The sequence below is a fragment of the Notolepis coatsorum genome (genome assembly GCF_963971535.1).
Source record: "Notolepis coatsorum genome assembly, chromosome: 2".
Lineage (NCBI taxonomy): Eukaryota > Metazoa > Chordata > Actinopteri > Aulopiformes > Paralepididae > Notolepis > Notolepis coatsorum.
In genome coordinates this window covers 224,006,407-224,018,771 of record NC_140166.1, presented here as the reverse complement: position 1 = coordinate 224,018,771, position 12,365 = coordinate 224,006,407, and the positions used below count along the sequence as shown (strand labels likewise).

General features: G+C 41.4%; 1 protein-coding gene across 1 annotated transcript; it reads right to left on the bottom strand.

Moving 5' to 3' along the window:
• Positions 1–631: 631 nt before the first annotated feature.
• Positions 632–11,554, bottom strand: LOC311223814 (uncharacterized protein; the record flags this gene model as incomplete). The annotated part of the gene is made up of 2 exons (XM_084308579.1): positions 632–2,659; positions 9,901–11,554. 2 exons carry the CDS (start codon positions 11,552–11,554, stop codon positions 945–947), a joined length of 3,369 nt encoding a protein of 1,122 aa, XP_084164705.1. The 3' UTR covers positions 632–944.
• Between the last annotated feature and the right edge of the window lie 811 nt (positions 11,555–12,365).

The following is a 12,365-nucleotide window of genomic DNA, read 5'->3' as shown; positions in this document are numbered from 1 at the left end:
AGTATTGAATTTCAATGTGTTAGATTTAGACTGAAGTTCTCATGTAGCACATCATGGAAATAGTGAGTTCAAGTGAATTCCTTCGCGTTGTGTTCAAAGTTCTATATTGAGGTTCAGTCTGTGAAACGGCAAGTTTCAAGCAAATATCCACTCGGGTCCTTCTGGGTTTAGATATGTCCACGTTTATTTAGTAAGAATACAAGAACAAAAGACAAAATGCACAATATTCAATGAATGGTCATTCTTCCTAAACCAGCTCCTATCTAGGTCTGTCTCCCTCAAAGTCGGCCACCAGAAGAACATCTCTCTCTCTCTCTCTTTTGATAACGCAGATGGGTCTGTTCTAAAACAAAATCGTTGCATTTACGACTGACCCATGCCCCACACATCCTGGCTGTGGGTTCAACAGAAGGCCTTGAAGATACAGTGTCCCGTATGAAGTGTCCCGGCTGCCCAGAGACAAGAGGTGAGGGAGAAGGTTATAGGCTGAATCAACCCCCCCATGGAGGTCTGGCCCCCACATTGTTACCAACCCCCCCCGCCCCCCCTGGAACAGAGAGAGGAGACTGACCCAAATCCCACAGTAATTCAAAATGACCAAAGGTGATCAAACACAAATACAACGGTTGCATATTGTTGTCCAGCCTACCCTGAGTATGGAAATAAAGATTTTGACTTCCCCACATGCAAAGGGACAGAGGTATTGAAGATGGGAATCAAATATGTGAATATGTAAATAATCCAATCAAACAAACTTTACCCTGGTAGGCTAGAAACTAGAAACAAAGCTAAACATAGTGTGTGTGTGTGTGTGTCCCTCAGAACAATGATAGAGTGACTGAGTGAATGTAACGCCTAATTACCTCATCTTTCACAACTCAGCTTCTTCAAGATCAATTTAAATCCAAAACCCTGGGTAGAGGAGCTGTGAATGTCACTGATCTCTACTTCAGCTCACAGAACTCAGCAGCCTCCCCAGAGTAACATATCCTAAGTCCAGGATAGAGAGGCTGAGTGAATGTGGTGTTGACTCTGTGCAGGAGGGTCATGGTGTCAGAGACGCTGTAGAAGCACAGAGTACCTGCCCTGTGATCCAGGTACACTCCTATTCTGGAGGACCGGGGGCCCGGTACTGTTATGAGCTTGTTATTGTGGGTGAAGATGTAATTACTTGGTCTGCACTCTAAATCCCAGGATTTGGAATTGAATCCAAACACACAGTCCTCCTCAGTGCCTGTTCTACTAATGTCTTTGTAGGAGGCTGCTAAAGAAACCCCTCCACTCCACTCCACCTCCCAGTAACAGCGTCCAGTCAGACCTTCTCTACCCAGAACCTGAGACCACCATCCAATAAATCGTTCTGGGTGAACAGGATATAACTGCTCTTGCTGCATCAGTGTTGCTTTTCTGTTCCCCTCAGACAAAGACAGATATCTGTGTGTTGTGTTTGGGTCCAGTGTGATCTGAGAGGAATGTTGTAAGAAGTCAGCTCTGGTCTTGGGCTCTGGTGGTGGCAGTAAAATATTAACTGCATTCACTGTTGTTGAGATTCTGGGCCACTGCTCTTTCAGAACATCCTGTAGTTTGTCTCTCAGCTTAGACACGACCTCAGTCACGTCTGCAAAGTACAGGAGAGCAAGGACACTGATGCTGGGTAAGTCTGTAGACTCACTGGGAACGGAGAGGGGGGGGTAACTCTGTAGAAAGTGGATGTGGTCCTCTGTGTGTGAGAGCTGCTCCAGCTCAGTGTCTCTCCTCCTCAGGTCCGCTATCTCCTGCTCCAGTCTCTTCTGCAGTTCTTCAGCCTGAGTCACTGTGGTCCTCTGTTGGGCTCTGATGACCTTCTTCAGCTCAGAACGCCGCGTCTCCAAGGAGCGTATCAGCTCAGTAAAGATTCTCTCACCGTCCTCCACTGCTTTATCAGCAGAGCGATTGAGAGAATCAACAGCCTGTTGGGCCTCTTTGAGTCGCTTCTCTCTCTCTTGGACTCTCTGGTGGACTTTCTGCTGACTCATGCCAAGCTCTTTCTGTCTCTCCGTCCTTTCTGCTGCAGCTGAGACTGTATCATGGCCTTTATGTTCATCCATGGAACACAAATAACAGATACACTGCTGATCAGTACGACAGAAAACATCCAGAATCCTGTCATGACGAGTGCAGGTGTTCTCCTGAAGCCGTGTGGAGGCTTTGACCAGCTTGTGTTTCTTTAACGGAGCCACAGTATGATGAGGCTGGAGGTGAGTTTCACAGTAAGAAGCCAGACATACCAGGCAGGACTCGAGGGCTTTCCGCTTTCTCCCAGGGCAGAAATCACAGGCCACATCTGCAGGTCCAGCATAACAGTGATCAGGAGGAGCAGCTTGGAGTCCTGTCTTCATTAGTTGTTCGCCTTCTATCACTTCAGCCAGCATGTTGTTTTTCCTCAGAGCAAGCCTCGGAGTAATAAGTCTCCCTGCACAGTGGGGACATGTGTAGATCCCCCTCTGATCATCTCGATCCCAGCAGTCTTTAACACAGCCCATACAGTAGTTGTGTCCACAGGGAATAGTTACCGGATCCTTCAGTAGATCCAGACAGATAGAACAGCAGAACTGGTCCCGGTACAGATCAACTCCTTGCTGCGCCATTTCAAGTTTTGTTTTCTCAGGAAGAGTGAAATCTGATCACGCGGGTGGCGTGCTTCACTGCTTCCTGGTTGTAGGGTAAACTCTGATTGTGTGTGACGCGTTTTGGTGGGAGGTGCTTCCTGGTTATAGTTGTACAGGGGAGGAGTCACTTTAAAGAGACAGTGTCTATTTTACTGTGATTCATAGATAGATGTTTTTACATAGTTCAGACTTTCTCTCGCCATCAACTACCTCTAATGTGTTTACTTTGTCAAGGAAACCCCACTAAAACTCATAAGCACAAAGAGAGAAAGAGGTATACATACTCAATACAATTGATTGATTGATTGATTGAAAGGTTTATTAACAGATTGCAGAATGGGTACAGTATAGTACAGCTCAATACATACAATTGTTAAGAGGATGCAGACCTGAGAAAGACTTTCGTCTTGTTTCCATCAGGGTCCTCCATTTTCAATTCATCATATGACACACACGACATACAGATAGACAGTACTGCTACATTTATGACATTTATGACATACCAGATTTTCAAATACAGTACTGTTTGTGATACTAAAAAAATCCAGAAAAAGAGTGTATATACATTTGACATAGAAACTGTGCATTGGGGGAGGTTGGGTAGGTGGGGTGGGGCTGTACATTGGAGGTGTGGGGGGGGGCGGGTGGGTAGGGGGGACACACACTGTACATTGGAATACTGACCTACATTTGACATAGAAACTGTACATTGGAGGAGGTTGGGTAGGTGGGGTGGGGTTGGGTGGGGCTGTACATTGGAGGTGGGGGGGGGGGGTACAATACAAAATCTCTTTCCATTTCTCTCTCTCTCTATCTCTCATACACACTCTCACACATCATTTACTGTCTTACTGTCACTCTCTCCTCTCTTGCTTTCTTTTTCTCTCACACTTTCTCCTCTCTCTCTCTCTCTCACACACACACACACACACACACTTTCTCCCTCTCTCTCTCTCTCGCATTTACTCTCATTCTCTCCTCTCTTGCTTTCTCTTTCTCTCACACTCACTATTCTCTCTTGCTCTCTCTCTCTGTCTTTCGCTCTATCACTGATTTGATTTACTGATTTGTTTGGAGGCTGGTTTCTTACCAGTTTCCTTTATGTCTCAGAAAGAACCCGACTTCATTGCTGGGCATTGGTGTCAAAGTAAATCTGCAGTAGTTCTCATTTCATGAGCAAAGTTATGTATATATATAATTATGAGACCCATGATTACAGTTGTTAAAAGCATATCTAGAGAATAACTTGATGTTACCAAATATGCACTAGTAGGTACAGTAACTGTATGTAGCACACTCTCAGGGGCTCATACAGAAACAAACATTTCATTATAAAGTATTCTGTATTTTGTTGTGACAAATAATAAACAAACTTGAACTTGAAAGAAAGTAGAGAACCCAGGGGAGGATAGAAAGTACTTTTACTCTTGTATTTAAATACAGTTTTTAGGATACTTTACTTGAGTATTTCCAGTTTAGGGATCTCAGATTCAGATTCAGATTACTTTATTCGCCATTTATGTAAACACAATGGAACGTGCTACGACAGTACAGTGCATAATCTTTTTTAACAAATAAGAATAATAATCACAACAATACATTTTACTATGTACACTTCAAAGGAAGTTTCCTAATTTATTTTCCTCAACCACATTTATACAAACCCTGCCAGTTACTGTACTTTCTTTTAATCCAAAATATGTGATCAGATGGAAAACATAACATTTAATGTTTAAGTCTGTCGATGTCAAAAGGAAGGAATCACAACCAGCATAACTGGATGTACAACCAGTTTGACGTCACACAGAGGTTGATGCATTGAGAATTTAGGAGCTCCCAAGCATTATAATCCTGTAGTACACCATACAGAATGTGTATTTACTTTAGTCACTTACATTCAATATTTACTTTTATGCTATTACTTTAATAGAATTTTTAATAGAGTCCTTTTACGTTTATCAGAGTACTATTCTATCAAATGGGGTAAAGTTGGTTTTGATATTGGATATTCACATAAATCCATTTCTCTCTTCAGCACCTCTGTCCCTTTGCCTGTGGGGAAGTCCACATCTTTATTTTCATAATCAACAATCAACAACCTTTTTTCATATGTATTCACCTTTTTAATTACTATTGAAATTCAATAGCGTTAGAATCAAACAAGTTAGAGTTCCAAAAGAATGCTGCTTTTAGTCTAGATATATATTACCATTGAAATGAAATAGCGTTACATTTAAATGACTTAGTGTTTGAAATCCAATGCTGGTTTAAATCTAGATATCCTCCCTAAAATAATTACTTTCTAAATTGATACCATTGAAATTCAATACTGTTACCTATGGCTGTTTACTTACTGTTTACTACTTACTGTTTACTATTCCAATATCAATGCTGGTTTAAGTATAGATATCATCCCTCCAATTAGCAGCAATTAGCTTGTCAAATATCTGTTCCAAATCTTTAAGGAAGAATATGAAACGGTCATGAATTACCATTGAAATTCAATAGCGTTAAATGAAAATGACGAGTTCCAAAAACAATGCTGGACTATGGGGGTACATTTCTATCAAAAATTCTACTTTACGATTGTGGATTCTACTTTTGCGTTTGTTTATTTTTGATAGAAATCTACCCCCATAGTAGTCTGCAGGTGGGAGGAGCTCCGAGAGTCTCAGTTCTGAGTCCTGAACCACATGAGAGAAAAGCTAGAGGTCACACAGGCTTTTAGACAGCTGCCTGGTGTTTATTCTTTTGCTAGTTTCTTTCTTTTCTTCTTGATGTTTTTATTAAAAGAAGACTTGCAGAATCTATAATAAATGGTTTATAAAAAAAAAAATTGAAACAATAACTTCTATGAGCAAGGCTCAATTATCATTTAATTCAGCTGTGATTAACACAACACAAGGATTCAGTGTCCCCGACGACATTACTGGTTGCCATATTCAAACTAATTTACTCTCAATAGCTGTCAAACTAAAATAATATTTGCAAAACTGTTTGTTTTTGGATGTGTGTGAGATTATTTGTAAAATAAATTTCCACTGTTGTTTTGGTGAAGTGCCCCTTTAACCTAATCAGATAGCAGCATTCCAGCTCATTTTGCAATGTAAAAACCATACCTGCATCATGTCATTGTGTCTTTACCACCACAGCACCAGGTGTACTGGGACCACATTGGAAAGGTGCCTGCAAATGAAGGCAAGCCAAAGGTCAGTGAATACCACGATCACAACACCAGAGGGAGCTCCACAAATCATGTTAAACCCAGATTCGGCTCAAACAAGGGATTAACACGTTTCGCAATTATGCCACATCAATGTGGAACGCCCTACCCACAGCTGTAAAGGAATGTGAATCACTACCCACTTTCAAAAACACTCTCAAAAAACACCTACGGGAGACTGCAATTCGAAACTGGCTCCTACAAATGTCCTAACCCAGTTGCACAGTAAATGACCAAGTATGGCTTTGTCAGTATTCCAATGTACCCCCCCCCACCTCCAATGTACAGCCCCCACCCACCCACCCAACCCCACCCCACCCACCCAACCTCCTCCAATGTACAGTTTCTACGTCAAATGTATATACACTCTTTTTCTTGACTCTTTTTGTATCACAAACAGTACTGTATTTGCAAATCTGATATGTCATAAATGTATAGATGTAGCAGTACTGTCTATCTGTATGTCATGTATGTCATATATGTTATGATGAATTGAAAATGGGGGACCCTGATGTAAACAAGACTGGTCTGCATCCCCTTAACAATTGTATGTATTGAGCTGTACTGTACTGTACCCATTCTGCAATCTGTTAATAAACTTTTTAATCAATCAATCAATCAAGCTATGTCGAATGATTGTATGGTGAATAGCGCCATCTTGTGTCCATGATAATCTGCCACCAGTTTATACTGTAAATCAGTGGGAGTTGCCCAGTGTTACAATGGCCCGTCCAGATCTCTTGTCATTGTATTGACTATAGAGCTTAAACCACTACACCTTGTATTCAAGATCCTTATATTTAATGGTTATCGTGATCGTGTGCAGTATCACAATTAATACAACAATAACACACCATTTGCCAGGCCAATATACAGATTACAGAACATACATTAAAAACTAAAAATCTATAGAAAATCTATTACATTTACAAACCAATGAGCTTCTATAGACAGTAGAACAGATATGCAGCCAGTATGAGCTTCTAGATACAGTAGAAAATATATGCAGCCAGTATGAGCTTCTAGACAGTAGAAAATATATGCAGCCAGTATGAGCTTCTAGATACAGTAGAAAAGATATGCAGCCAGTATGAGCTTCTAGATAAGACAGTAGAAAATATATGCAGCCAGTATGAGATTGTTGCATATACTCATGTTAGCATTAGTGCAGAATTTGACTAGAACTGTCTCATAGGGACGAATGCTGGAATGGCATTTTGAATGGCAGGCATAGTTAGACATAAGAAAGCTCTCATCGACAGACAGATTGCTAGTTATTCATAATGGCTGTCCAAATTACCTGAGTTCTACGGTTTACCCCATTATGCGTCTGTCTTCTTTCCATTGACTCCATAGGTAATTCTACCCTTGCTCAGCAGACACACGACAGAGTAGAGCAGTCGTCTGGTAATCCAGAGGTTCATGGTTCGATTCCCGCTCCTCCCGGGCAACGTGTCGAAGTGTCCTTGAGCAAGATACTTAACCCCTAATTGCTCCCGATGAGCAGGTTGGCATTCATTCGGTGTGTGAATGTGTGAGTGAATGGGTATAATGTGAGGAACAAATTGTAAAGCGCTTTGGATAAAAGTGCTAGTATATAAATGCAGCCATTTACCATTTATTATTTACATGCAGCTCTATGATGGGATCCCGAGGTTGAAGAGGTGGGTTAAAATGTTAACCCTGGTGACGGCCTTTCCAAATCTGCAGTGAACCATAATGTAACATGTTTCTGTAAATGTTACTACAGGAAGTGATTAAGCAATAGAACACAAGAGTAAATAACATCACATCTAAAGTATTTCAATCATCTCAGCCGCGACTCTATTTACTAGATTTACTACAACGCACAGCCTTTAGTGTTCTGTTGCTTTTATACAACAGATTTTATGCAATATCTGATTTCCCATTGTGAATAAAACACTTAGCTATAACGTTTTGATGAAGAGTTAATTCAGCGCAGTATACAATATACACTAAACTACTCCTAGCAGTGTTGCTATAGCAAACAACATACAGTGACATGTTATATCATTTCAATTTCAAAGTGCAGCCATAATCAGCCTTTGTGTCCGTTTGAAGATTAGTTCTATAGATAATATACAAAATATTGTTTTGTTGTCCAACTGTAACAGTCCTATTTATTATGGATTATTAATTTCATATGTGGAACAAGATATGGTCCAAGGACAAAGCTGGAAGATTTTGCACAACCTTTGACCTTCATAACATGCTGTTATTTTGTCAGCAAAGATACGATATCTCCAGTGAACTGAAATAGAGTGCAGGTGTTGCATAACTTGTCTCTCATCATCACCACTGTACAAATGTTTATGTAAAGTCCTGTTGGACACTTAAATCAATATATATTTTGAATAAACTATGAACTTGTGTGAAAGTGTTGTTATTTTTATATATGTTTTTACACACTATACATTGCCCTTCATATTTTATGGGTAATTATTTTATACTAAATGTTTATATGAAGACAATTGTACAGTCACCTTATACAGTTATTATACAAAGGGAAAAGTGATCATATCCAAATGTGTGCATTATTAATTGGCTAGATTGAATATGTTAAAGGTAATTGATCCAAACATACATGAATGTGTAGCTCCACCACCAGACATAAGAATGGAGCCCTGTTTTCATAGCCTGCTGACTGACACCAGACAACGCTGCTTGTATTTGTTCTGTGGCTGAAACACTTTGGGTATGTTGGCAATGTTTGCAAACATTGTAGTAAAACTGATCTATATTACATTTTACAATAGGTTCAGAAAGTTCCAAATATCTTATATTCCATGTACAGATCAAGGTAGACTTAGTATGGAGTACTATATATACACAGGATATACTTATATTTATAATTATAGTTACAGTATATATTGTACCGGGAGTAGACATAAGATAGAGTTAGCTATATTTGTACCAGGGGTAGACTTAGCATAGTTATTTGTATATTTATAACAGGTTGGGCTGTACATGTACACACATATTTGTATTATTGATACTGTAGAGTATAGACTTATGTTTCTATGAACTCTAACTCATTTCATTTGAACAGTATTGAATTTCAATGGTAATGTTAGATTTAGACTGAAGTTCTCATGTAGCACATCATGGAAATAGTGAGTTCAAGTCAATTCCTTTGCGTTGTGTTCAAAGTTCTATATTGAGGTTCAGTCAGTGAAACGGCAAGTTTCAAGCAAATATCCACTCGGGTCCTTCTGGGTTTAGATGTCCACGTTTATTTAGTAAGAATACAAGAACAAAAGACAAAATGCACAATATTCAATAAATGGTCATTCTTCCTAAACCAGCTCCTATCTAGGTCTGTCTCCCTCAAAGTCGGCCACCAGAAGAACAACTCTCTCTCTCTCTCCTTGAGCTCTTTTGATAACGCAGATGGGTCTGTTCTAAAACAAAATCGTTGCATTTACGACTGACCCATGCCCCACTCATCCTGGCTGTGGGTTCAACAGAAGGCCTTGAAAATAGAGTGTCCCGTATGAAGTGTCCCGGCTGCCCAGAGACAAGAGGTGAGGGAGAAGGTTATAGGCTGAATCAACCTCCTCCATGGAGGTCCGGCCCCCACATTGTTACCAACCCCCCCCTGGAACAGAGAGAGGAGAGACAGACCCAAATCCCACAGTAATTCAAAATGACCAAAGGTGTTCAAACACAAATACAACGGTTGCATATTGTTGTCCAGCCTACCCAGAGTATGGAAATAAAGATTTTGACTTCCCCACATGCAAAGGGACAGAGGTATTGAAGATGGGAATCAATTATGTGAATATGTAAATATCCAATCAAACAAACTTTACCCCGGTAGGCTAGAAACTAGAAACAAAGATAAACATAGTGTATGTGTGTGTGTCCTTCAGAACAATGATAGAGTGACTGCGTGAATGTAACGCCTAATTACCTCATCTTTCACAACTCAGCTTCTTCAAGATCAATTTAAATCCAAAACCCTGCGTAGAGGAGCTGTGAATGTCACTGATCTCTACTTCAGCTCACAGAACTCAGCCTTCGCAGGGTATAAGTAAAACCTAAGTCCAGGATAGAGAGGCTGAGTGAATGTGGTGTTGACTCTGTGCAGGAGGGTCATTGTGTCAGAGACACTGTAGAAGCACAGAGTCTCTGCCCTGTGATCCAGGTACACTCCTATTCTGGAGGACCGGGGGCCCGGTACTGCTATGTACTTGTTATTGTGTCTGAAGAAGTAATGACTTGGTGTGCAATCTAAAGTCCAGGATTTGGAATTTAATCCAAACGCACTGTCCTCCCCGGTGCCTGTTCTACTAATGTCTTTGTAGGAGGCTGCTACAGAAACCCCTTCACTCCACTCCACCTCCCAGTAACAGCGTCCAGTCAGACCTTCTCTACCCAGAACCTGCCACCATCCAATAAATCGTTCTGGGTGATTAGGATATGACTGCTCTTGCTGCATTAGTGTTGCTTTTCTGTTCTCCTCAGACAAAGACAGATATCTGTGTGTTGTGTTTGGGTCCAGTGTGATCGGAGAGGAATATTGTAAGAAGTCAGCTCTGGTTTTGGGCTCTGGTGGCAGTAAAACATTAACTGCATTCACTGTTGTTGAGATTCTGGGCCACTGCTCTTCCAGAACGTCCTCTAGTTTGTCTCTCAGCTTAGACACGACCTCAGTCACATCTGCAAAGTACAGGAGAGGAAGGACACTGATGCTGGGTGAGTCTGTAGACTCACTGGGACTGGAGAGGGGGGGGTAACTCTGTAGAAAGTGGATGTGGTCCTCTGTGTGTGAGAGCTGCTCCAGCTCAGTGTCTCTCCTCCTCAGGTCCGCTATCTCCTGCTCCAGTCTCTTCTGCACTTCTTCAGCCTGAGTCACTGTGGTCCTCTGTTGGGCTCTGATGACCTTCTTCAGCTCAGAGCACCTCGTCTCCAAGCAGCGTATCAGCTCAGTAAAGATTCTCTCACCGTCCCCCACTGCTTTATCAGCAGAGCGATTGAGAGAATCAACAGCCTGTTGGGCCTTTTTGAGTCGCTTCTCTCTCTCCTGGACTCTCTGGTGGACTTTCTGCTGACTCATGCCAAGCTCTTTCTGTCTCTCCGTCCTTTCTGCTGCAGCTGAGACTGTATCATGGCCTTTATGTTCATCCATGGAACACAAATAACAGATACACTGCTGATCAGTACGACAGAAAACATCCAGAATCCTGTCATGACGAGTGCAGGTGTTCTCCTGAAGCCGTGTGGAGGCTATGACCAGCTTATGCTTCTTAAAGGTATCAGATTGATAGTGAGGCTGGAGGTGAGTTTCACAGTAAGAAGCCAGACATACCAGGCAGGACTTGAGGGCTTTCTGCTTTCTCCCAGTGCAGACATCACAGGCCACGTCTCCAGGTCCAGCATAACAGTGATCAGGAGGAGCAGCTTGGAGTCCTGTCTTCATTAGTTGTTCTATCACTTCAGCCAGCATGTTGTTTTTCTTCAGAGCAGGCCTCGGAGTAATAGTCTCCCTGCACTGGGGACATGTGTAGATCCCCTTCTGATCATCTCGATCCCAGCAGTCTGTAATACAGCCCATACAGTAGCTGTGTCCACAGGGAATAGTTACCGGATCCTTCAGTAGATCCAGACAGATAGAACAGCAGAACTGGTCCCGGTACAGATCAACTCCTTGCTGCGCCATTTCAAGTTTTGTTTTCTCAGGAAGATCGTGTGGGTGGAAGGTGCTTCCTGGTGGTTGTAGAGTAAACTCTGATTGTGTGTTTGGTGGGAGGTGCTTCCTGGTTATAGTTGTCCAGGGGAGGAGTCACTTTAAAGAGACAGTGTCTATTTTACTGTGATTCATAGATAGATGTTTTTTTACATAGTTCAGACTTTCTCTCGTCATCAACTACCTCTAATGTGTTTACTTTGTCAAGGAAAACCCACTAAAACTCATAAGCACAAAGAGAGAAAGAGGTATACATACTCAATACAACACAATACAAAATCTCTTTCCATTTCTCTCTCTCTCTCTCTCTCTCTCTCTCGCTCTATCTCTCATACACACTCTCACACATCATTTACTGTCACTCTCCTCTCTTGCTTTCTTTCTCTCTCACACTTTCTCCTCTCTCTCTCTCACACACACACTTTCTCCCTCTCTCTCTCGCATTTACTCTAATTCTCTCCTCTCTTGCTTTCTCTTTATCTCACTTCTCTCTTGCTCTCTCTCTCTGTCTCTCGCTCTTTCACTGATTTGATTTACTGATTTGTTTGGAGGCTGGTTTCTTACCAGTTTCCTTTATGTCTCAGAAAGAACCCGACTTCATTGCTGGGCATTGGTGTCAAAGTAAATCTGCAGTAGTTCTCATTTCATGAGCAAAGTTATGTATATATATAATTATGAGACCCATGATTACAGTTGTTAAAAGTATATCTAGAGAATAACTTGATGTTACCAAATATGCATTAGTAGGTACAGTAACTGTATGTAGCACACTCTCAGGGGCTCA